We start from the raw sequence: 26,032 nt of genomic DNA, 5'->3' as shown, positions 1-26,032 counted from the left end.
CGTGCACTCGTTTAGGATATCAAAAACACAAATTTTCAAGAAAAGGGGTGGTTTTGAAAGACTGGTCAATTGCCAATCGCGGGGTCAAACGTATTTAAGGTATGTTTTTTTTTTTACTTTTTTTTTAAGACTAGCCAAACGTGTTTAGGGTATATTTTCCCCCAAAGCTTTTTCCCCGGAGTCATATTCTGGCGACAACTTGTTTAGGGGCCAAAATGTGTAAATAAAGCCCGCAAAAACTTGTGTAGGGGGTTATTTTGCACACAGAGAAAAAACTCATTTAGGGGGTGTTTGGAAATAATTTGGTCACGCATGTGTACAGCAATACATTTGACTGCCCCCCCCCCCGTCCCAGTTCCTCTTTCCTTTTGCCCCTTTTTCTTTTGTTCTTCTTTCTCCCCCTTTCATCCGTTCTTCAGCTTCTCCTCCCCCTCTTCTATTCCTTCTTCTCCTCTTCCTCGATCCTTCTTCTAGTTCTTCCTCTTCTTCTTTTTCTTCTTCTCATTCTCCTTCTTCTTCTCCTTCCTCTTCTTTTTTTTTCTTCTTCTTCTTCTTTGCCTTCTTCTCCCCCTTCTTCTCTCTTTCTTTATCTCTTTATCTACACCATTGTATCCATAAGAAATGAAGACGGAAGTCATGACTTTTATCGTTTCCCACAGAATATCACAGAATATTCCGTCAAAAGCATTTATTTACCAGGAATAGAACCTCTTCCACATAATACAATGTCACATTTACACAACATAAAGACAGCTCTTCTTATATGAATTTAAATTGCACTTGTTTTTTATTTCAAAATATTTGATGATGATCACAGGAAACATGGTTATAAGTATTTGATCAAGAATTTACTAAGTGGTGGTGACAGTACATTCTAAGCATTCATTGGATGGGAGGGGCTTGCCACGATTAACTATCCAGAGTAATCTGGGCCCTGACTTACAAAGAGTTACCATTGATCCAATCAATCTCAACCGTATGGAAATCAATCCATACCATAATTCATTCTAAAAGAAATTTGCTCAATCTCCTTAGCTAAACAAAGAGAATCACACTGAATCTTCAAGAGAATGATGAATGTATGAATATACATCATATCTAGGAAATATTTTGAACAAATTTGCACTTTAGAAGTTGACGTTGCTGGCCGTCCATAGTTGTGGTCGATCGGATCGGATCAATCACAACTCTTTGTAAGATGGGGCACTGGGCCTCGTATCACAAGCAGATGTGAGATTTGAATCAAAGTCGAATTGTGTAGTTTAGACATTAGGGATAGGAATTCAAGATTGATAACAATTTTATTTTGCATCAAATTTCTTCACAGCTCTTATTCAGGCAGGGTAATGGTCAGATTGATCCGTTGCTGTTTGTAAAGTTACAAATGACTTACGCACAACTGGAACATGTTTTTATGTGCCAAGTCAGCTACATAGCAATAAGTCATTCAGTCCATGAAAGGATCACCAGTCTTGCGTAGATTCAGTCGTATTTTACAAATAGCTTCATGAAACATCCAACTGGTACCACTCCAATGCAAAATATTTGAGTAATCGTAAGTTGTAAATGAATTATATTGGAGAACCCACTCCAACTCATTTGAGATCACATAATTTCAGTGTTTAAACATGTGAAATACTACATTGATTTGCTTGTATGAATACACATAGAAACAAAGAGAATATATACGTCGCTTGATCATTATAACAAGAATATGAAATAAAAATGATAATGATAATATATTCAGATCTTAATTTAAGAGGTATCTGTTCTGTCATGGAAATTAATAAATTGTTTCATAGAAGCACTATACAAATTCATTTTTATCATCATTATTCATAACAATGTAAGAATATAATAATAGTAACGATAATAATAATAATAATAGTAATAATATTAATAAAAAAAATAATAATAAAAATAATAATAATAAGAATGATAATAATAATGATAATTCCAACAATAATAATGAGAATAATAACAATCATAATAATAGTAATATTAATAACAATAATAATAATAACAATGTAAACTGCCTTGCTATTATGTTATCATAACAATAATGATAAAAAATTTGCAATAATGATAATAATAATAACAAAAATTTAAAGTTAAACTGCGTTGTTTTGTTATTATTGTTACGATAACAAGAAGAATAAAATATTAACAATGATAATGATATCAAGAATTACGTTGAAACATGGACCTCTAGATATAATGTACCAAATCTGTCCACAGATTATGATATAATACAGGTACCTCAATAATCTCTAAGAATTACATTTCAACCTTGTTTTGCTTTTGTTGTTCCTTTGTGAAAGTAGCATCTCTATTTTTCGTTCAAAATTTTATAGATTTTAATGAAGTACTGTGATAAATGGCCTAAATTTTATGCTGTAAACATAATCAAGTGCATGTACATCACAAAATAGTTGACAGTGTTGCAAGCTTACAATACAGTATACACATGTGACAACATGACAAAATATCACTTTTGCCACTGAAAGCAAACAAATCACCACATGGCTAATGTATAAATCGACCCATAAATTATACAAATAGTGCATTGAAAATTTTTGAACATAATATACAGTGCATCCCAGAAAAAGGAAACCCGGACTCCCATGTCTTTTTTCTTCAAATGCAAATAAATTATATTTTATTTACATAATCATATGATTAAATTATTCCTCTTAATTTGATACCAAATATGAGACAAACATTTCATGCATTAATGAGAAAGACGGGTTTGAAATTTTAATGTCAATATCAGGTTGCGCAGAAAATTGGACAAGATTGGTTCGTGATACGATGACCGTGCTTGGCTCATTCGCGTTTTTTTTTGTATTCTTTGTTAAGTTTCCCTCACTGATCCTTAAAATGAGAGTGGATTTAGATTCACATGTGAGTTTCTGCTCAAAATGTGTCTGATATGTCTCTATATTTATAGTTGTAATCTGCCATGCGAGAACAATTTGCTAAGCTCTTGGTTTCAAATTAGAGATGAGATTCCACTCTTGCCATGAGTATCAAATTTATAGTAAAAACATATTTTGTGAAATCTTTCTCTGAAAATTTGTTTCCTTTTTTGTGGGACACACTGTATATATTTATTTCCGTTTTGAAGCAGTTTGCAAATAGAGTTTGATATCGCAAACAAATATCTATATAAGACTATGTAACACGTTGTCAGAAAAGTTGGCAATTCCAAAATATGCTATATTTGTATTCATATGTTGCTTTACATGGTGAGATAAGTGCTTAATAACAGTGTAATAGACTCTAGTGGGATTCCCACTTCAGTCTCATTCACACACATACATAATGTAACAATAGACTTGCCGATTTGAATTATTTCTTAAATAAAAAATCATGGAAATAAAATCACTGTGATGCTACGCTTATGAAGCATTGGACGGTCATGCTCATTATACAAAGTAAAGTGGTTTTGCTTCAGGGACCCACTGCATAAAAGTTACAATTATTGTAACTTTGCCATTCAATGGTAACTACCATGGTAACGCTGAAGAACAGCCAATCAAAATCAAGGATTCCATGCATTTACCATTGCATGGCAAAGCAGCGGGGCCTTGATACTCAATCTTCAATAATTATTTCAATCCATTTCAGCAAATTACTTGATTCCCATAGATTTTGAACAGTAATGGTTTAAACAAAAGAAAACATATTTAATTTTTAGATCAAACAGAAATATACAACTAACTACAGTGCAACTTTGTTTAAAATCATAAAAAAAATGTTCCTCATAACTAAAATGGAATATTTTCTCCAAGCAAAAAAAGATTCAAAAATCCAGTGTTCAAATAAAAAAGAAATTACAAGCTTCATTAGAGTTCTTAATAGAATTACTGTATAAATTTTTGCGCAAAAAAATACATGTATCTTATCACAAATATTCAAATCATCGCAGATATAGAAGTACATCTGAAAATACAAGTTGGATACTGTATATGTAAAAAACTTCTTTTGAAATGCCATTTACACATCATTACCATAGAGCAAATCAATTCAATATACATCAATTCTGACATACATGTACGTACAAGAGAACTACACACACACTCAAAATATTATCAAAACCGCAATTAAGTCAAATAACATGTAGACCGGGAAAAAGCAATTCCATATCATTTCATGATAAAAAAATATACAACCCTGTATAATCATTGTCACAATATTTAATTGAGAAAAAGACGATTACAATAATGAGCTCAGCGGTGTAACTTTTAGTATATTTTTTACGTATTTGTTTCAACAAACTTGATGAAAATGATTATGACAATTAAAACGTGTAAAAGGGCCCTACACTGCAAAAGCACCGGTGTTAATTTAACACCAGCCTGGTATCTATATCAGAAAACACCAAAGAAGTGTTGAAACAACACCACTTTAGAATTAGTTTAACACTAATTGGTGTAAGCCTAACACCAATCTGATGTTGTGTCAATGCCTCTCTGGTGTTTTCCAATATAGATTAGATACCAGGCAGGTGTAAAATTAACACCAGTGTTTATGCAGTGTAGGAGGTTTGAAGAGTGGGCAGTATCCTGAAACAAATACTCTAAACAAGGATTCAAGGGCAGGCCACTAGGACACCCCTAAAGCAGATTTTGCGCAGATGTCCTTGATTTGCACAGCCTATTTTTACTCAAAACCAACTTTGTGAATTCGGGCCATTTGGGGCGTTCTTAACATTCTCCTCACATTCCGTGCCTACCTGCGCGAACATAACATTTTCCATGTTTTCTTCTTGCGCATGCTATCCACTCCCCGGTAGTGGCAGTAAACCCCCCCTCCCCCCCACACACACCAACTGCCCGGAAAAGGGCCAACACTTGATCATTCTCATCAATTTTAAGGAATAACAGGAGATCAATTCAGACCTTTGGCAAAGTTTGTTATAAGCTACTAAAATTGTTGCCTCAGGTTGACTCAGCACAAAGTACCGGTTGTCTGTGAAAATCGCTAACTAGTTTGTTTTATTACAATGCTCGGCTATTAAAGTCTAAGTATAGAATCTGTGTTTTTGAGTTCACCTTCAAATTGGCAAGAACGCACGAGTTGGATTCTGAGAATATTTCCAGCTTTTGCCTGTTACAGTATATGGCAGCATTAAAAATTTTAAATGGACAGTTTTTGTGATTTTTCTTAAAGAAAAGGTATGAAGATGAACACAAATGCTGAAAATAAAGTGGCAGTTAAAAGGAATCTAAAGTCAGGAAAATAACTACTCTTGGTCCCATACCCACTTTCAGTCTAATCCTCATTTTAGTCTTTAATGCCAAGAGTCTATTATCCCCTCTTTCTACTATTTGCACTATGTTGAATAAGAATGTGGTTCATAAACAGTTCATCTAACAATACGGACTTGCAACATTTATACAGTATAGCGCTTATTACAATGTTTCTAAGCGCTGCATACTCTTACCCCAGTCTTAGCTTGGCTACCCTATTGGGCGCATCAAGCATTTAAGGAATTCCTCCCTTCCGGGTACCCATTTTACTACACCTGGGTGGAGAGTGGCAAATGTAGATAAACACCTTGCTAAAGGACGCAAGTGCTGTGGTGGGATTTGAACCCCGGACCTTGTGGTTCAAGGTCTAGAGACTGATCCACTGAGCCAAAGCACCTGCAAATGGTGTTAGACTAGGTGGATATTAGATCAGACAGGTATTTAGCCGAAACTGAGAATGAGAAAAAATAGTAAGTGTGCTAAATGGAAATAAGAACAAATGGATAGAACAATGTAAAGAATTGGTTGTAGATGAATAGGGATTATACCATGAGAGATGAGAAGCAATGAACTGATGAAGGAGGTATCGTGGTCTGTCTACGACTATCGTCTTTAATTCAGAGGGACGTGGGTTCGAATCCCAGCCATGGCGTATTTTCCTTCCTTCAACAAGAAATTTCCCCACATTGTCCTGCACTTGACCCAGGTGAGGTGAATGGGTACCTGGTAAGATTTCTTCCTTAACGCTTTAGCGCCCATATGGCGGCTCAGCTATGGCCAGGGTAGTAATGTGATACCAAATATCAATGCAAAGTTGAGTATAACTGCGCTTTATATAAATGGACATATTTTTATTATTATTAGGATTGAACCATGTAAGCTGGGACCAAACGGACTGATGATGTAGGATTAGACCCATTTCGATCAGGATATGCTCCGCTGAGGTTTCATCTGGTTTTACAGCATCCCCTCCCTCCATCCCAACCATGGTGTAATTTCCTTTCGGCAAGAAATTACCCACATTGTGCTGCACTCGACCCAGGTGAGGTGAATGGGACCCGGTAGGATTTATTCCTTGAACGGTTTTAGCGCCTATTAATATGGCGGCTTACACGTAAATACAGCCTGGGTAATAATATGATACCAAGTATCAGAGCGCAGTTGAGTGTATGCACATAGTAACTGCGCTATATAAATGGACATATTATTTATTCATTATTACAGACCATAGTTTCCCATACACATTGCAGTGGTGGTAGTAGAAATCATGCAATGATGGTAACATGAGCGTGATCGGCAGGTGCGTTGGTATGTTATAGTTGCATTACTAACTTGACCCTGTCTGCTTGGAATCGAAATTTTGGAACTGACATTGCATATTGTGAGAAACTGGTAAGCTGATTGTCTTCATAAAAAGGTAATTTTCATTCCAGCACTTTTTTTCTCCCATTAGAAGTGGGATTTAAGGAGAAATCACAGAGGGTGAGAGGGCGCACCATTTTCCCCAAAGATGCTGTAGTTGAGCATTGCGCGAACCGCAATTATGGGAGTCTTCCATCTGTATAGGAGGAGGACTGAGAAAAATAAGAAAATGTTTAAAAAACGCATCTGACACAGTAGATTTTTCAGCCTAGATTAGACCGAACGGAATATACATGTAGATGAATCACATGTAGATCATGTACATGTAGGATGAGACCAAACGGAAAATAGACCAAGCGAATGTAGACCAATTAGATGGTACAGTTCATCATCTCTTCCACTAGACCCGGGACCTGGATCTTCCCGGCAAGCTTCAGACCCATAAACTGTTCCATTGCCTTCGCACTAACCTTCCGCAGGGTCGGCAGTCTCATCAGGATCTTACCGTATCGCTTGGGCTGGTTCGGGAAGGCAGTGGCAATGTACTTTTGCAGACAGTCCAGGTAGGTCTTCTGGAGCGCTGTTACGCTGTCGACATCAACAAGACCAGGAGCATCTAGAACAATAATTTCGTTATTGATAATGTCATATAAATAATCAAGATAAGTCTTCTAAATTTTGTTACGTTGTTGACATTGACATTACCAGGGCCCTGTTGCATAAAAGTTACTATCATAGTAAACTATCCAATGGTAACTGCCCTGAAATCCTTTATTCTGATTGGCTGATTAGCATTATTACCATGGCAACAGGGCTCAGGAGCATCTAAAATAACAACTGAATTATTATTGAATTGAATTACAAATTATACAAATCTTGAAAGCATTAAGACTTTATTAAACACACCTTTGGATCACGGCCAGCTGAGGGCGTTTCGACTGGTATATTCACTGGTGTTAATTTTCAGGAGATATCACAAATATATTTAGTACCTTCAGTTGACCCATATTGCCCTCGTCATGACTTGGCAACTACTTTGGGAAATAAAGGTATATCCTTCAAATCTAAAGCCAATTAATACATCTACCCACCCTATCCATCTAAAGGGGGAACAGACAAACACTGTGTATCATCTCTCATCAGCTGTGTGTTATGAGGACTTTAGGTGGAGCCGGTGGGGTGCTGGTTCGATGTCCTTTTAATGAATCTTACCTTAATTTTGCTGGGTTTTTCCTATGACAATCTCAATAAATGTTACGATGCTTCTTAATTGTTCCTTAATTTATCATTGTATTTTTACTTTTCTCTCTCTTTCTTTCTTTCTTTCACTGCGCATTGGGCACTCTGCAGAGTGGATTTGGCGCATTACAAATCACATTTATTATCATTAATAATTTCACCAAACCTAATCATTTTTAGATGAGCTTGCGAAAGGTACTACATGTATGCTCAGACCTGCACTATTCTTTGTAAAGATTCATATATTTTGTAATGATTCAGAAATAGAAATAGAGAAAAAGCATTCATTATCAAAGAAGAATGTATACAGTGATATTAATGAGGAGGCCATATTAAACAAGAAACAACAAAGAGCAAGAAATGAATCAAGAGAGCGTAAAAGAGAGAGAGAGAGACAAGAAGAATGCCTTTGGCAGTCTCGCCTGCAGTATTTAATACAATCCAATAAAAGCAGCAGTGCTGATTTTCAAAACAAATTAAAGGTGAATAATATTTCAAAAAGTGAGGAAAAAACAAACATTTATTTGAAACTAAAATCCCTTGTTCGCTGGCTTGACATTACCTTTGACCTTTGCTCAGTGACCCACAATCACATTTGTTCATTTGCCTATACATAATAAACATTACATGATAGTTTTATGGAATAGGAACTTATACTTGCAAAATTATCTTAAAATTTCAAAATCCTAAACGGTCGATAAGTTTTTGATGATACCCGGAGAGCGTTTCATGAAAGGACTTGTCGGACGTTTTATCCGACAAGTCCCATTTTATCCGACAGTTACTATAGTAACAGTGCCTCTCAGCCAATCAGAATCAAGGAAAAATGTCAGATCTGACAACTTGTCAGACGAAAATGTTGATGAAACGGTCCCCTGGTCAGTTTGTTGACCCTGAATGACCTTTGACCTTGATCATGTGACTTGCAGTTTATGTCTGATGGTAAGTGATAATACCCTCATGACAGTCCAAGTTTCATATACATTCTGATGACATTTCAAAAACTAAACCTTGGTTAAGATTTCAATGTTGGCACGCCAGCCGCCATCAGTAAAGTGGCACCTATAGGCTATATAGTCTGCTATGCAATCAAGACAAATACAGGGGGGCAGATGTATGCATGGGTAAAAAGCCATATAAAGCGATACAAAGAAAAAGCAGAAGGCCGATAGCACAAGATGGAGGGATTTTGGAATAGAACAGACGATTAGGGAAGCCATAATAATACAAGAAATTGTGTAAGAAACAGAGAGAGAGAGAGGGGGGCGGGGTGGGTGAGATGGAAAATTCATGTACATTGGTGAAAGGACTAAACGAGGATTGCAAATGGAGAAACCATACAGGAGTGAAGAAAGAAATTAATAGAGAGAAAAGAAGAAATAGATAGAAAATAAGAGAGGGGGAACCATGACGCTACAGAAAATAAAGAGAGAGTGAGAAAGGAATTGATAGAGAGAAAATAAGAGAGAAAGGGGAAAAATAGATAGAAAAAAAAAGGAGAGGGAAAGGAAAATACTAAAGAAAAATAAGAGACCCTCCACCCCAGAACCAACAACAAGACGTTCATGATCTACTTTTCAAATGGAATAAAAATATGAAAAATAATTTTGGCACACTAGTATGCTTTTCACACTGCATTTCCTTAACCCAATACTATCCTGAACCCCGGACTATCCTTAACCCTAATTCTCCCGGGGGGGGCCATAATGGCCCCCCCCCTTGACAATTTTCGCGATATATCTGCTGCGCAAATTTTTTTGACCTCGCCGCTCACTGACTTTTTACTTTAAAGTCTCGCGCAAATTTTGAGACCAAATTTGTGACGCCCGGGTACACGGTTACGACATTACGCAACATTATGTAAGTGCATGTCAGACCCAAAATTGCTCATAAACGTGATTTCATGTACAAATCCAATGCAAATTGTGTATTTAGCCAAAATTCATAAATGTATCATTATTTCTACTTTTACTGAATAAACTGAATTAATTTTGCCTTGTTTATGATCAGAACTAAGTCTGGAATGATTTCCATTGAAAAAACAATAAAAAACAAAAAGTAAAAAAACAAAGAAATACATAAGAAATTCATAAAACAATAAAATACATAAGAAATTGATTTCCAAACCGAAGTTTTTTTAATTGTGATTGTTAAGATTGCTACAAAGAATTTTTTTACCAAAAATTAGCATTCTAGGAGCTTTATTTAGTGAATTATAGCAAAAAGTATGATTTATGCATAAATTAGCATAATTAATTCATATAAAATAAAATCTCATTATTTTGGAAAATTTTACCATACAGCCTTGTAGATTATATCGCACACTACCAGTGTACAAATTTTTGCGTCGCTCGCGCAATCGGCGGCCGAGATCTTAAGGGGGGGGGGCCATAATGGCCCCCCCCCCCGGGATTGACAAGAATCAAAATACCCCGGGAGATTGAGGGTTAAACCCCATACTATTTTTTTTTTGGTTTCACACTGTCTTTCTTAACCCCATACTATTTGCTTAGCCGAGATTAACACCTTAACCCTGGACTATCGCACAGCTCATGAATATTGAAGATTTTGCCATATAGAGCGTGATTAACGTGCAATTTTTACTTCTATGTTTGGCTAATGCTCAGCCTGGTTGTCTTTCACACTGCTATGCAATCAAGACAAATACAGGGGGGCAGATGTATGCATGGGTCTGCTATGCAATCAAGACAAATACAGGGGGGCAGATGTATGCATGGGTAAAAAGCCATATAAAGCGATACAAAGAAAAAGCAGAAGGCCGATAGCACAAGATGCAGGGATTTTGATATAGAACAGATGATTAGGGAAGCCATAATAATACAAGAAATTGTGTAAGAAACAGAGAGAGAGAGGGGGGCGGGGTGGGTGAGATGGAAAATTCATGTACATTGGTGAAAGGACTAAACGAGGATTGCAAATGGAGAAACCATACAGGAGTGAAGAAAGAAAATAATAGAGAGAAAAGAAGAAATAGATAGAAAATAAGAGAGGGGGAACCATGACGCTACAGAAAATAAAGAGAGAGTGAGAAAGGAATTGATAGAGAGAAAATAAGAGAGAAAGGGGAAAAATAGATAGTAAAAAAGGAGAGGGAAAGGAAAATACTAAAGAAAAATAAGAGACCCTCCACCCCAGAACCAACAACAAGACGTTCATGATCTACTTTTCAAATGGAATAAAAATATGAAAAATAATTTTGGCACACTAGTATGCTTTTCACACTGCATTTCCTTAACCCCATACTATCCTGAACCCCGGACTATCCTTAAACCCCATACTATTTTTTTTTTGGTTTCACACTGTCTTTCTTAACCCCGGACTATCGCACAGCTCATGAATATTGAAGATTTTGCCATATAGAGCGTGATTAACGTGCAATTTTTACTTCTATGTTTGGCTAATGCTCAGCCTGGTTGTCTTTCACACTGCATCTCTTAGCACCGCAATAAGCCGGCTAACACTGCTTTTTTGCAGGGCCAGATAGTACGGTACTGAGCGTGATCGGTTCATCACGGACGGACATTTGATAGATTTAGGAAATTTTGAAGGCTTGTAACAAATTAGGAATAAGATGAACAAGGTTCCTTTGTGTTTTATAGTGAAGGGTAGGACAAAGTCTACTGAATGATGAAAAAAGATTGTTGCCATGGTTACCTACAAACATAGGTATCCACTAAATGTGCCATATCACGGACGGACATGATAGAAATGTGGTTTTCAGAATTTTTGTACATTTTTATTGTTTCTATCTAAATAGCTTAACATTGACCAATATTTTTTAATGCAACTAATACTCAGGTACATGTATGTTAATAGCTTCTATGTTCAGCATATTGAATTCTTAACCAATATCAAACTTCTGAGAGAATTGCAAACATTTTCCATCACGGACGGACATCTCGGACGGACATCACGGACGGACACAATTAAAATACATTGAAAGTACCTTGTAAGAAGTTCTTATTACTTTTTTGGGGAACAACTGATATTGTATTGATGATTTGTACATTTTTAAATATGATTAAACAGTATTAGTTGCACAATCAAGTTGCTACAACTTGATAAGTTGTAGCAACTTGATTTCTATGCTAGACACACAGTATAATCTGCAGAAATGATTGCTTTAAACACATTTCTTGTCAAAATCAAATTTAAAGAATGTCCTAATGCACATTGTCTTCTTTTCGAATGATATAATACCGGTAGGTACCAAATCAACATCTAGTTGATCAATGATCATGTTGAATCTTGATACAAATATCTTATGATATATATCATGATGATACATGTTAATACATTTTTAGGAATTAATTTTCCAAGAGCAAAGATGTTTTTTAGGTCCAAGATTCACAGGTTGCTGATCCTTATGCTTGTTTGGTGGATCAAGTATGACCACAACACTTGTCAGAGGCTTTCTTCTAATTCATCTTTTGCCCATATGAAAGGGGAAACATCCCATAACATCAACAGCCCTCATTTATTTAGGCCCTGACAGAATCCAAAATTGAAATTGATAAATCATATATCAATCAAAAGCTTATTAAACTTCCTAAACAATGTAGTACAAGCTTTATAAATAGTATGCATTTTCAATTTACCAGATAAGCAATTTGCTTTAATAAAATTAGCTCCAAAATGGACTCTGAAAAAAGGTATTCTTGTACTTTTCACAAGCCTAAAGACTGTGGTGTCATGTTCTGTTAATTAAGCATTGTGAATCCATAGGTTTATACAAGGAAAAAAAATGATTTTTCTGCTTATCAGATTATGCATTCTACTTTCTTTTACATCACTTTCTGCAACCTTGTATTGATGAAATCTACAGTTTTGGACTTGTTCTTGCCATACTTTATTTCCTGCTTTTTTGGCATACATGTAGCTTTCCAAAGTATCTGCAATTCTGCTTTCCAATTGTGTTTAACAATTTTTCCTTACAACAATTTGGCCCCAATAACAGCCAAACAAAGATATCACAAAAAATTGTAAAGAGTTTTAGGTTTCCATCCATTTGAGTCCTGAATAATTCTCAATGCCATTTTTCACTGCAAATTGAAACTAAAATTAAATTTGTAATCTGCTCAGCAAAATTTCTCATTTTCCTGTATGGATCTTTCCACAGTATTAGCTTATATTGCTCACTTGTCCGTTAATGATGAAATTAATGTCCGTCCGTGATCATTTTTGATTGATTTAATGTATGGATTTTAGCTATGTTCAAATAAAATGATGAACAGTGTCTAGTGACATACTTCTATACACTTTTATTTTTGTTTCTATTCTAATAAAGAATAAAAAACTGAATCCATACATATTATCCATTCATGAACTCAATAAAAAATGATCACGGACGGACATTAATTTCATCACAGACGGAAATTTCAAAATGGAAATGTTAACATCTACCAGAAAAATTTACTTCCCATATTTTTTTCTTCTAATTTACGTTTGATGATAGATTAATGTTCAGAGTACAAGAAAATCCAAACCAAATTAGAGTAACTTTGAAAACAATAAAACTAGAGTGAATTGAATTTGAGTAAATTTACTTTTGTCCGTCCGTGATGAAATTAATGTCCGTCCGTGATCATTTTTTATTGAGTTTATGATATGGATAAAATGTATGGATTTCAGCTATGTTCAAATAAAATGATGTACAGTGTTTAGTGAGATACCTCTACACCTTTTTATTTTTTATTTCTATTCCGATAAAGAATAAAAAAACTTTTCATCTTTTTTTTTATCACGGACGGAAATTTCAAAATGGAAATGTTAAGACCTACCAAAAAAAATTACTTCCCAATATTTTTTTTCTACTAATTTATTTTTGATAATAGATTACTGTTCAGAGTGCAAGAACATCCAAACCAAATAAGAGTAACTTTAAAAACCATAAAACTAATTTAAGTAAAAATGTCCGTCCGTGATGAGAGGTAACAGCACCCCCATGAATAAAATGGACTATTCCAGTACACTTTCGGAATCATCAATCTTCATGAAACTAAGTTCTTTGAAACCTGAGATATCAAAGATTATTTTAAAAGCAATTTTGATAGAAAAAAAAAAAAAAAAAATTCACCCCAATGCTAACCCTTAACCGATCATGCTCTACTACATGTATTTACCGTGCTAGCCCACTTTGCTAAAACGTAGTGTGAAAACGAAGTGGTCTATAAAGCTTAACCCCGGGAAAATATGTGCAGTGTGAAAAGCATATTACAGGTATTCTGAGTAATGGGGTGGTGGGACGGACACACATGTAAATTGAGTTGTGAATTTGGATAAGGTTGAATTTTCCCTGCACCAGTTGTACACAGGGGCAGATCCAGGATTTTCCAAAGGGGGGGGGGGGGGGGGGGGGACAAGTAAAAAAACAAAAAAACAAGGTCCTCACTTTCAAAAGGGGGGGGGGCACACTTGTGTTTTAACGTCATTTCATTATTAATAATAATAATGATGATAATAATACGGTAATGATAATAATAATAATGATAATTATAATGATAATACAAATACATTACAAAGTTTAATTGTGCCTCTCAAAAGAGAGGTTGTACCTACCTGGAAAACACACCACTAGCCCATTCAGGATACAAAATTCAGTGACATCAAGACTTAAATCCCTGAGTGTGGCGCAAAACTCTACAGTTGCTTGTGTGAGTTCTCCCCAGCCTATCTCCTTACATTCTGATATTGTCAGCTTACATTTTGTTGTGAATTGTAGCATAGGTAGACAGTCTAATGATCTAAAAATCAAAGAAAGAAAGAAATAATTATAATTATGTTTTTTTTAATAATCATAATAATGACGATGATTATGACGATTATAATAATAACAATTATAATAGTAATAATAATAATAATAACAATAACAATAATATTAATAGTAATAATAATGATAATAATAATAATAATGATGATAATAATAATAATACTAACAGTAACAATAACAATTGTGATGAAGTAGTCCTTAGGCCTACAGTTAAATTATATTCTTTCTAAATTATAGGTGTGTACCTGAGATTAAAGTAGGCATGTGAAAGTCATAATATTATATACAGCAACCCATTTCACATGCCAGGATTTACGTTCATATGGCTTCAAGTCTTAAGGCCATGGCTCAAAATAGGCTAAAATCTTTTCTACAGGAGTCTTTGTTCTTGATACAAATGTCAAGGGAGGGATTAACATTCATTACGCCATCTGGAAAAACAAAGTTTATGTAAGAAAGTACTAAACAGTGATTGGTCAAAAAGAGTGTCTCTCGACAAGGAACAACTTTATAAGGAACTCCCATGATGTGATTGGTCCAAAGAAGTTTTTGTATGTATTTCTTTAAATGCACCTCCCGACGCTTATGTAAGGTGGTCCTGTGAGATGATTGGTTCCAAGTAGTTTCTCTATGTATCCCTTTATATCCATCCCAAGATAAGGAATAATATAACTTATGATATACATGTAAGTCAGTCCTGAGCCTTGATTGGCTAGAGTAGTTTATGTAATTTCGGACAAGGAGAAACATAGGGTAGAGAATTCTCTAAATGTTCCTTTACAGTATATATTTTTGAGTAACATTAGGTTATAAATAGTGGAAGGAAAGTGAATTTTAATCAGAAGATACACTGTAGTATAGCTACGAAAGAGAGGGAGACGTATGTCTCAGAGCTGGTATTTTATTGCACTTGTGATGAATATACACACGTGTGTTGAACTTGAAGATTCATTGTATAGTCTTGAACTTGTAATGAAATCAACTTCTTCTCGCAAGCTTTTAATCACTGGTATTTCTTTGCGTCAAGGTGAGAATATACTTCAGCTTTGTATAGTAATAATAATGATATTAATTAATATGCAACATAATATATAGCACTTAGAATGTTTCTAAGCGCTGCATATTATTATACTACATGTATGTGTAAATACATGTATTTACGGTAGTTTGTTTCTTTTTCTTTAAATTTTTGGACACCATTTTCAAGCTCTTGCAGCAAGTAATGATCCTCTCATGTTCTCTGGATGATAAACACCAATTGACAATGTTATGTAATGTTGACGTTGATAAATGACAAAATCAATCAATCAATGAACCATAAAGAAGGTATGTAGGCTTGAAGACAACTATTCCTTGCATTCCAAAAGATGCAATCTTTTTTTGTAAAATAGATTTAGGAGGACATCATATTATATGCATATCACACATCTCAAGATGTTAGATGGGTTACAAGACGCTCTCTGGAATAATCTGAGCCTTATCAGGCCTGCAGACATTTGAAATTGAATATACATGTAAGGAGTCCTCAAAGCGCGGCATGAATTTTTCTGCTCGATGTCGGGTGTGTCTCCCTCACTTTTTTTTTATCAAGACATACATTCTTATAAAAGCATTGAGAAATTACAAGTGTTGTAACACTATATTACTCTCACAAAAATACATACACGGACTGATCTATATTTCATAAATAAATGAAAAAACGGAGCGCTCCTGTCTGGTTGATGAAAAACCTTAAAAACAGGGTAACACCAGGGCCCCGTCTTACAAAGTGATGCAATTGATTTGATCAACCTCAACTATGGAAAGCCAGCAACATCCACATCTAAAATACATGTTTGTTAAAAGTGTTTTCACGATTATGAAGTATATTCATCAATTCTTTGTTTTCTTGACAATTTGATGTGTTCGCCTATGTTTACGAAGGACGTTTTGCAAATTTCCTGTAGAAAAAATTATGACACTGATGGAATTCCATACAGCTACGATTGATTGGATCAATCGTAATTCTTTGTAAGACGGGCCCCTGGAAAAAAGCAGTAGTTGGCAGGCCTGCCCTTTTTTGCAGCTTAGTACAAAAATAGTAAAGACAAATTAAAGAAACAAAACAGACTTTCCAACAATCTAAATATTATGTTAGATTTGCTACTAAGATCAATGTATGAGTTGCTGAGGAACAATTGAAATCAATAAAGGCACTCTCTTACCTATAAGCTAATCGAAGGACATTAAGATCCATGAACGAGGCTTTCAGGAGTGACATCTGGTCTTCTAGGTATAGCTGTTTGAACATAGGTATAGACTTGGCCCACTTGACCATCATATAGAGTTCTTGAAACCCTCCCTGCATCAGGTCTTGGATAGTGAAACCGCGGACAGAGTACGGGGGAGGTGAGAACTCATTGGGGGAGGGGGGCATGAAGTTTGGCATCCCGTCCATTGGGGGCATCATGCCTGGTGGGGGTCCTGAAATGAAAAAAAAATAAATGAAATATAAAGAAATTTCAAAGGCAGATTGACTGAGACTGACAATGTAAAAGATATTGAATAAACACCATGTACATTTGAAAAACAGCAAACTGTGCAATACATAAAAACATGCTGGATCTACAAATCCCTCATTCTTCCTATTACATTATACAGTGAAGAAACATGGATCCTGCGGAAAGTGGATCAAGATAGGCTTGCAGTCTTCAAAATTAGAAGCCTTTAGTACTGGACAAAGTCAGGAATGGGATCATTAGAAGACTACATATTGCAAACACAATCATTGGGGAAACTAGTAAGTCAATGAGCAATCATAATTTGAGTTTGATTTGACAACCCTTTCACATGGTAAAAAAATCGTAATTTGAATGATTATTCCAGTGAAAAGTAAGGCTAATGACAAATTTCTAATCACAATCACGAATTCATATTCTACTCCGCAGGTGAATTCCAGTTATGTTTCACTCAAATTACAGTACGAATATTACAAGTGAAAGGTTTGACCTCCAAAACACATTTTTGGGGGAAGAGCTTACGTCTCCTTTCAAGCACTTCCGTAGATAATACAATTGTCATGCACTCATCGTATCGATGCAGTGCTTTGATTGACAAGTCACCAAGGACACATACCGCCTTCGCTCGGGAATTCTAATTCAAATCAGTTTTTGAGTGAGCATGTGAAAGGTCCGATGATCCTAAAGACTACTTGGAATCATCAATACAATGATGATTCAAGATTCACGTGTGAAAAGGCCCTTAATCTATCATAACTCAGGAGTACCGTAACATTTAGTTGCCTCGCAGTGAGTGAAATAAGCTTGTCTGCAAGGTGGGTCTCTTAACCCTATCTAGGCCGGGGTATTTTGGGAGTTCATATGGCTGGGGGGGGGGGGGCCTCCCAGGCCCCCCCTTGAGATCTCAGCCGTTGGCCGCGCGATTGCGCCGAAAATTGGCACGCAGGTTGTCTGGGACATAATCTACAAAATTGTATAGTAATTTATTTCATGCAAATTGCTATTAAGTGATTATGCTAATTTATGCGTAATTAGTATGCGAAATCATACTTTTCCCTCTAACTCCCTAAATAAAGCTCCAAATGTTCTAATTTTTGGTTTAGAAACTCTTTGTGGTGTTCTTAGCAAATGTACATGAACAAAATTGCAATATCAGATCAATTTCTTATGTATTTCTTTGTTTTTTGGACCTTTTGTTTTTCATTGTTTTTTCCATGAAATTTGTTGGGGACTCTTCTGAAATCATAAATAGCATAAATTAAATACATTTGGACCAGCAAAACTAAAAATAATCATACATTTATGAGCTTTGGTTGAAAACACAATTTGCATTGACTTTGTACACAAAATCACGTTTTTGAGCAATTTTTGGTCTGACATGCACTTACATAATGTTGCGTAATTTCGAAACCGCGTACCCGGGTGACGCAAAACTGGTCTCAAATGTTCCGCAAGACTTGAAAGTAAAAAGTCAGTGAGCGGCGCGGTAAAAAAAAATTCGCGCGGCGAAAATATTGCGCGAATCGTTGAGGGGGGGCCTCTGAGCCCCCCCCCCCCCCCGGCCTGGATAGGGTTAAATACTGGAAGCTTCTTGGACCAAGGGTCTGCTTTCAAAAAACTTGTTAGAATAAGAAATAAGAATTTAAAACAAGTGAATCAAGTGAAATTATTTGATTGGCTGATGTCAAAGCCAGGGTAATAGTATGCAGCGCTTATAGAAACATTTGTATAATTTAGTAATATAAATGTTGCATATTATAATTATTATTACTATTATTCTTTAATATAAATATTATTATTAATATCATTATTATTATAAATCTGTAGTAGTGATTGCGCATTTTGTTTTAGTAAGGATTCTTTGTGAAACACGACACAGAGGGGGAAGTTAATCAGAAATAGGTTTTGTTTAAAAATCTCTGCTGCGTATTAAAGCAGAATAAACACTATGCATCTCTTCATAGCAGCTTTTCTGCAATCCTCATTATTTTGTAGCTGATGAAATATGAAGATAAGTAATGAAAAGCTGCTTGTGTTATGCCTGCAGACAAAAAAAAATATATGCAGCTCTGACTTTTCACAAGGTGCCTTGCCACTGAAAGCATCTGGAATCATATGGGGAAGTAAGTCAGAAATAAGGGTCATTTACTGCTGGACATATCTGGAACCAAATAGGGAAGTAAGTCAGAAATAAGGATCATTTACTGCTGGACATATCTGGAACCAAATAGGGAAGTAAGTCAGAAATAAGGATCACTTACCACTGGACGTATCTGGAACTAAATGGGGAAGTAAGTCATAAATAAGGGTCACTTACCACTGGACATGTCTGGAACTAAATGGGGAAGTCAGAAATAAGGATCACTTACCACTGGACATATCTGGAACTAAATGGGGAATTAAGTCATAAATAATGATCACTTACCACTGGAAGCATCTGGAACCAGATGGGGACTGGCATCACATAATGCCTTTAAGGTCAGTCTCCAAGGTTCGTTGTCACTACCAATCATGCCATCATAGACGGTCTGGGTGTTTTCGTTCGTTGGTGATTGAATGAACTCTGACCCAGCAGGAGAAGGAACTGTTCTGCTGTGATTGGAAGTTGTGGAATCACTGCGGAGTTTCTTGTTCTTTGGCTTGCCTCCTGGTAGTCGGTCTTCTCTAACAGCTGAAGGAAATAATGATAAAAATAATAACAATAATATTAAGTTCAGATATCATAGTGCAGGATGCAGATCATAATATTTTTAGCCACCTCTAAATTATAGTGCGCAAACATTTCAAAGAACTTGCCAGATGCTGATTTACCTCACCTGGGTTGACTGTAGTGCATGTTGATCATTTTTTTAAGGTTATGACTCCATGGCAAGGATTTAAACACTCGACCCTCTCCTCTGTTTCAAGTCTGGAGACTCCATTGTAATTCAGGGGCCACCAAACTCCATGTTCAATACAGGCTCTCAAGGATCAGTTCGTTATCCTCTTTACCCATTAACTCTTTGCCTGCTTTATAGTTTGACTATAATAATAATAATAATTGGCATTTATATAGCGCTTTATCAATCTACGACTGTTCAAAGCGCTTCACAATTATTATTACCCGGTCACTGGATTCATAGCATTCCAAGCAGCCTGTTAGGCGCAAAACTTGCTAAACCAACCACAATGACGGTTGTTTCCTACCGGTACCCAATTAGCACCTAGAGCGGCAAAGTGTGGATTGACGCCTTGCCAAAGGGCGCTAGGCCATGGTGGGATTCGAACACACGACCCTCTGATTACAAGGCGAGAGTCAGAACCGCTACACCACGGCGCTTCCAAACACTAGTCACACACAGCAGACTGCCAAGTTCGACTCAAGTCACACTCTATTCACAATACACACAGAGCGCTTTAAGTCTATTGTTCATAAACACATACACAATAGTGATGTGTGCATGCCATTGTACACAAAGCTTATCTTTATAATAAACAAATCAAATATGCAACATTTACGTAGGTCTATATTGCGCTTAATGGGTCATTTTGACTTTGCAGAATTCATGACATATTTCTTAAATTTTGTTACTGAAATTTCAAATTTTAAGGACAGGTTCTTTGATTCATTTCTCATTATTTTTCCCCCAGAATTAAAAGTGCTCTTGGTCTCAAGAAAGCAAACAAATAGCAATATGAATTATTTCTCCATCTTTGATATTGCAAATGCAACCAATTTAAAGTATTAGCCTAGACAGACTGCTGTAAAATTTGATGAAATACCATAATCTGACAGACAAAGTGAGAAACAGAAGTTTAAAGTGAACATTGTGATCTTGCGAGTTCTAAAAATGTCAAATTATTTTGATTGCATAATTTAGAGAACTTTCTCTGCCTAGGGTGAACTTCACTTCTCAGTTCAGGTGACAAAGTTTGAAAGCAAAAAATCAGATTAAAAAAGTGAACCAATATGTGATTAGTCTAGAACTAGACCAAAAACTTTGGTCTCTGTTATGTTGGTTATTCCGCTGAACTCTGATGGCTCCACTCACCAAATCCAAAATTCCAAATACAGACTACAGAGATCAAAGTTCTAAATCGATCTGTACAGGGACTCACTGGCCATGTTTTAAGTTTGGATAAACCAGGGAAGTGGGAGTTGCGTGACAGGCAAAGTAAGTCACTGTTTTTTTTCCTTTTGTCTGAGTTTATTTTTTCCTGTTTTGGTGCATTTCAGGCCAAGACGGAATAATTTTTATTTTGGTCCAGTTCCTTTTATATATTTTTATGAAATAAAGACAAAAATTGATGAGCCCCGTCAGGGGATTTTGCATTGTTAACCCCCTAATGGCGGGTGCACGATCGCGAGCCGTCTGTGTATGAGGAGAAATAAAAAGAAATTGAAAAAGTTAAAAAAACTCCTCCAAACAGACGGCCACCACCTATCTACTAACTACGTACTAGTATATAGTAGTACTGACAGTAGAGGCGCACGGCCAATATGGGAGACTCTCTCCAATAGGGGAGACAATCTCCCACATTGGAGACTTGCTTTGCAAAACGACAAAAGAAACAACACCAACAAAAGCATGATTTTTTCCACCCAAAATTTTGTCTCACTGAGGTCAGAAGCCCATTTGTTTTGTGTGTGATTGACAACAAAAATCCTTATCAAAACAAAAGTAGACGGTGAATTTTTAAAGTAGACGGTGAAAAGGGGTAATTTTTCATGAGGAATCTGCTTATCACATTTTTATTTGCCGCCAAGTTAATCCTTTTGCAGCAAATGTAAACAAAGGAAATTGGACCCCAAAACTGGAAACCAAAATATAAATGGGCCTAGGCCTAGCCCTAGATTTTTATTTCTGAAATCTGAATCCTCACCATCTGTTTTCATACCAGCTGTCAAACACTTCTGAAATCGACAAAACTGACAGCTATTCCGACTTGCTTTGTTGATTTCACAGGCGCCCTCCATGTTACTGGGTCCCCTGCATGAATACAAGAGCTGTTTCTGGACCGTTCGCTTGAAAAACCCTTTGCAACCTTCGCAAGAAAATACTGAATAGTGACACCCAGTGCCGCGGTCACCGCACACCAGGCACGGACGTTCTCGGTCGCGATCGCCTGTTCCACCTGCGTCGGGAATGCTGAATGATCCGATGGAGCTGCCCGACGAGCACTGGGACTGAGAGGGACTCTGATCTGAGGCATAATATATCGATGGACTGGACGAAGCGATAGTCGAAGGGCTGGTCGACATCGATACTTGGTCACTTTCATAGCATTCCATCTTTCTTTCTCTTGCTCCTGCCTTTATATTACAGTTCTTTGGGGGAAAGGAGAAGCCTCCGTCGATCGCTGCTTTTCTTTTTTTGACACGACACTCCTGCGCCTGAAGTTATCGACCGCATGTTGCACTCAGCTGTGGATATGGAATGTGAAATAAAAAATGTCGATAATTTCAGGTCAGGCGACGCAAATGAATGTACTTTATAGTAGATATATATCATAGAGATATATACTCTCTATGATATATATATATAGATCTAGGCCACGGGGGGGGGGGGGGGGCACTTCCATTGAATAATGACAAAGACATCCCTTTTACGTGTTTTTTGGTCGTGCATGGTATCCACTCGTCAATGTAAATGCCCCCCCCCCCGGGATCTAGGCCATATTTTTTTGTTGGAATTAATTAAAGGACAGAAAATTTATGTCATCCGACGTGGTATACTGACTGTTTTTTTTTTAGATTACGAGAGAAGAAGTTTCTGTTTTGTAAAATAACTTGTGTTTCGGTCCTCTACTCTGTCTGCATCGGGACTGTGCACATGGGCGGAAATCCCAGGGAGGACAGGGGGTCGCGTCCCCCTACCCAAAATAGTAGGACACAATATGAAATGTCCCCCTAGTATTTTTTGTCTTTTATGATGGAACAAAATCAATCATTTAAAATCGAAATAAAACATTCAAAACCATGTACAAAAACGTAAAAATTACCATATGATTGTGATTTTTTGCATGGTCAGCCCCCCCCCCCCACTTTTAAAACAGTTCTGCGGCCCCTGGCATGACCTTACTTTTTGGTTGATAACCTTTTTTTTGGTCAAATTTTCCAGCCCCTGGCCCCCCCCCCCTCCCTACCTATGGGGAGAGATTTCCGCCCTTGACTGTGTGATCCTGGCATAGAGGAAGCAAAAATAATATCGGTTAATGCTGACAAAAATGATGCATAATGGTTAGTCGCGTGCATGAGTGTCCAAAAGTCCCCACACACAGCTTCAACACAGGGAACAGTCGTTTTCACGAGCGTAATATTGCAAAAATCCGGGTATATCTTTATAATTATTAATAATCTCACACCAGATTGATAATAGTGTGAAAATTTTGTCCAATTCAATTAATTTGATGTGAATATTATTACAATTAATTCACTATTCACGTCTCGCTGTTCATTTGAAAGTGTCCATGTTCCCATGTTCACAACTCTTGCTATGGTAAACGGTCTAAAACCACCTATATTTTCGAGACGTTGGCACCTTTGTTTTCCCACTGAAATATCCCTAAAGGGATCCCTAAGGGTAAAAAATGTCAAGATTGATTGTCATCTCAATGTTAAATAGATTACCTACAGTTTGATGTATAGTACTTTATGACTGGTATAATGGTTACATCTTATTTTTCTCCCAAACTTTGAGATCGAGCAGGCAGAACATGGCATATTTCTGTGTACAACGTCACGTGACTAACGTATGATAGTTTTTGTTTCTAGACCCTTTCCATTTGAAACAATTAATACAGTCCAAACATACTTAATTAACGCATTTAATGTTGAAAGTATTGTTCTTGTATTATAAAACTTTGCCTACTGATATTTATGATATAGCTACAGTTTGAGCTAGGAAGCAAATATTGAGTCCGGAATTGATTTTGATTTGCAATAGGGTCTGCGTAAGTATACTATATACTCGCAGGCTAGCATCGTCTGCTACGTAAACCAAAATAATGAACGAATATGACCGAAACTAACCATTGTGGTATATGTTACTCCATGAGGCGCGATAGCTCAGTCGGTATAGAGCGGGGGTTTCGGATTCCGATGACCCGGGTTCGATTTCCAAGTGCCCTTTGGTAAGGCATTTATCCTCATTACCAGGTCCCTCGGAGAGGACCTTAAGCCGTTGGTCCCCTGGTTGCTTGCTCACAGGCATTCGTACTTTCTTAGCAGTCAGGTAAAAAAACCTCGGGATGATATTTGAAATCATTGCCTGCATGTTTGGTGATTAGTAATTTATAGTAGCTCGGTCACATTTGCACTCTCTAAGGTAGCCTATATCCAGGCGGAGGCTGCATTTATTGTCTTTGCTGTTATGCTGAACGCAAGAGATACGTCTGATCTGGCAAAGACTACACATTGTTGCAATGCGTAGTCTTTGCCAGATCAGACGTATCGCTTACGTTCAGCATAATAACAACAAAGACAATAACTGCACCCCGGGGGGGGGGGGGGGGCACTTACATTGACGAGTGGATACCATGCGCGACCAAAAAACACGTAAAAAGGATGTCTTTTTCAAGATAGGGCACGTACGTTACGTACGTAACGTGATAAGGGTGTCAAAAACACAAAAATAATGAAAAAAGGGTATCTATTTCGCTAGGAAAGCTACGTGTTTAGGGTCAAATTTGCGGGGATGATAAACAAAATTAAAATGTTTTATAAAGATATCCTCTTTGCCCCAACACTACGTGTTTAGAGTATGATTTGCGCGAGGTGTGGAAGGTGGGGCCCGTAGAGATATATACTAATAACGTAAAAGCGTTATTAGTATACATCTTTATTGTGGGGCCGTACTAAACCAAATGGTGTATAAAGGTAAAACCACGACGACGGACGGACCCGTGACATAAACATCGCTGTACTTGTTTAGGGGTTCATTTCAGGGAATACTTGCCAGGAGTATCGTTTTGTTTCCAATACTTGTTGTGGCTGCCTCACTTAACTCGAGATGCTAAGTAAGGAGTTTCGGTCGAGATCGAAGGTGGTTCGAAGAACAATGCACTCCAAAAGAAACTTATTCCGAACAGAGAGAATTACCGATGACGATTCGATTTTAATTGCAAAACTCTCGTGTAACATGAAGTAAAGTAGATGTAGATAGAATACTGCGAGAAAAAGAGAACAAATAGAACGAACATTTAGTATTCAAATTCACAAATGATATTACGAAAGAAAACAAATAACGCGACTTTATGCTATGACTATATACAAGAAAAGGTATGCTAAATTACTATTCTAACAGCTATAAGTGAAACAAATATGAATAAAGTAAACAAACTACACAAAACAATTGGATTATGTAACTAGCATTAAAAGGAGAAATAAGTTAATAAGTTAAGATAATAAGTTCATCAATTACATAGGTACAGACTAATTAATGTAACTAAATGGAATTTCCTTATAATATGAATAACAAAATATTCAAGAAAGTATTACTAACAAATATGTCTCATAAACTAATTAAAACAACACAGAAATTAATGAAGACATTAATAAACTCACTTAACAATTTGCGAATCAAAACATTTAAAGTGAAGATAAATATAGGTAATGTAGTTATTAATCATAAAGATGATCTCGAAATAAAGCTACAACTTTGCAATAAGAAATATCCTAAACTGAGTTCTAAAAATGCATATAAGTTTACTATATTGCTACTGCTTTAAAGAAATTAATATAGAGATATCTATAATAGTGAAGTATAAAACTATTCTTACCAATTGGAGGCTTTGAACTGTTGAAACTGAATCGAAGGTATCGAAAGATCGAACTTAATACTTGAGGTGTCTAAAATATGATGTTAACTCGCTGGCTTTCCGAAATGTAATGACTTGGCTTTCTCAAA

The 26,032-nt window shown here is 36.4% G+C and overlaps 1 protein-coding gene across 1 annotated transcript; it reads right to left on the bottom strand.

The window, feature by feature from the left end:
* Positions 1 to 641: 641 nt before the first annotated feature.
* LOC129266400 (COUP transcription factor 2-like) lies at positions 642 to 25,994 on the bottom strand. The gene is made up of 7 exons (XM_064103316.1): positions 25,905 to 25,994; positions 25,082 to 25,292; positions 22,008 to 22,548; positions 19,570 to 19,815; positions 16,851 to 17,109; positions 14,436 to 14,620; positions 642 to 7,233 (listed from the first exon to the last, which is right to left on the bottom strand). Exons 3-7 carry the CDS (start codon positions 22,414 to 22,416, stop codon positions 6,989 to 6,991), a joined length of 1,344 nt encoding a protein of 447 aa, XP_063959386.1. The 5' UTR covers positions 22,417 to 22,548; positions 25,082 to 25,292; positions 25,905 to 25,994; the 3' UTR covers positions 642 to 6,988.
* Between the last annotated feature and the right edge of the window lie 38 nt (positions 25,995 to 26,032).

The sequence above is a fragment of the Lytechinus pictus genome, chromosome 8 (genome assembly GCF_037042905.1).
Source record: "Lytechinus pictus isolate F3 Inbred chromosome 8, Lp3.0, whole genome shotgun sequence".
NCBI classification, from domain to species: Eukaryota; Metazoa; Echinodermata; class Echinoidea; order Temnopleuroida; family Toxopneustidae; genus Lytechinus; species Lytechinus pictus.
This window is presented reverse-complemented; position numbering and strand designations above follow the sequence as displayed.

Excerpts from the sequence above, each read along its gene's own strand:
- LOC129266400 (XM_064103316.1), bottom strand. The coding sequence starts at position 22,416 with ATGGAATGCTATGAAAGTGACCAAGTATCGATGTCGACCAGCCCTTCG. Across the intron at positions 14,621-16,850 it reads GTCCTTCGATTAGCTTATAG|ATCATTAGACTGTCTACCTA; the intron begins GTAAGAGAGTGC and ends TTTGATTTTTAG. Across the intron at positions 7,234-14,435 it reads GCTAGTGGTGTGTTTTCCAG|ATGCTCCTGGTCTTGTTGAT; the intron begins GTAGGTACAACC and ends TTATTGTTCTAG.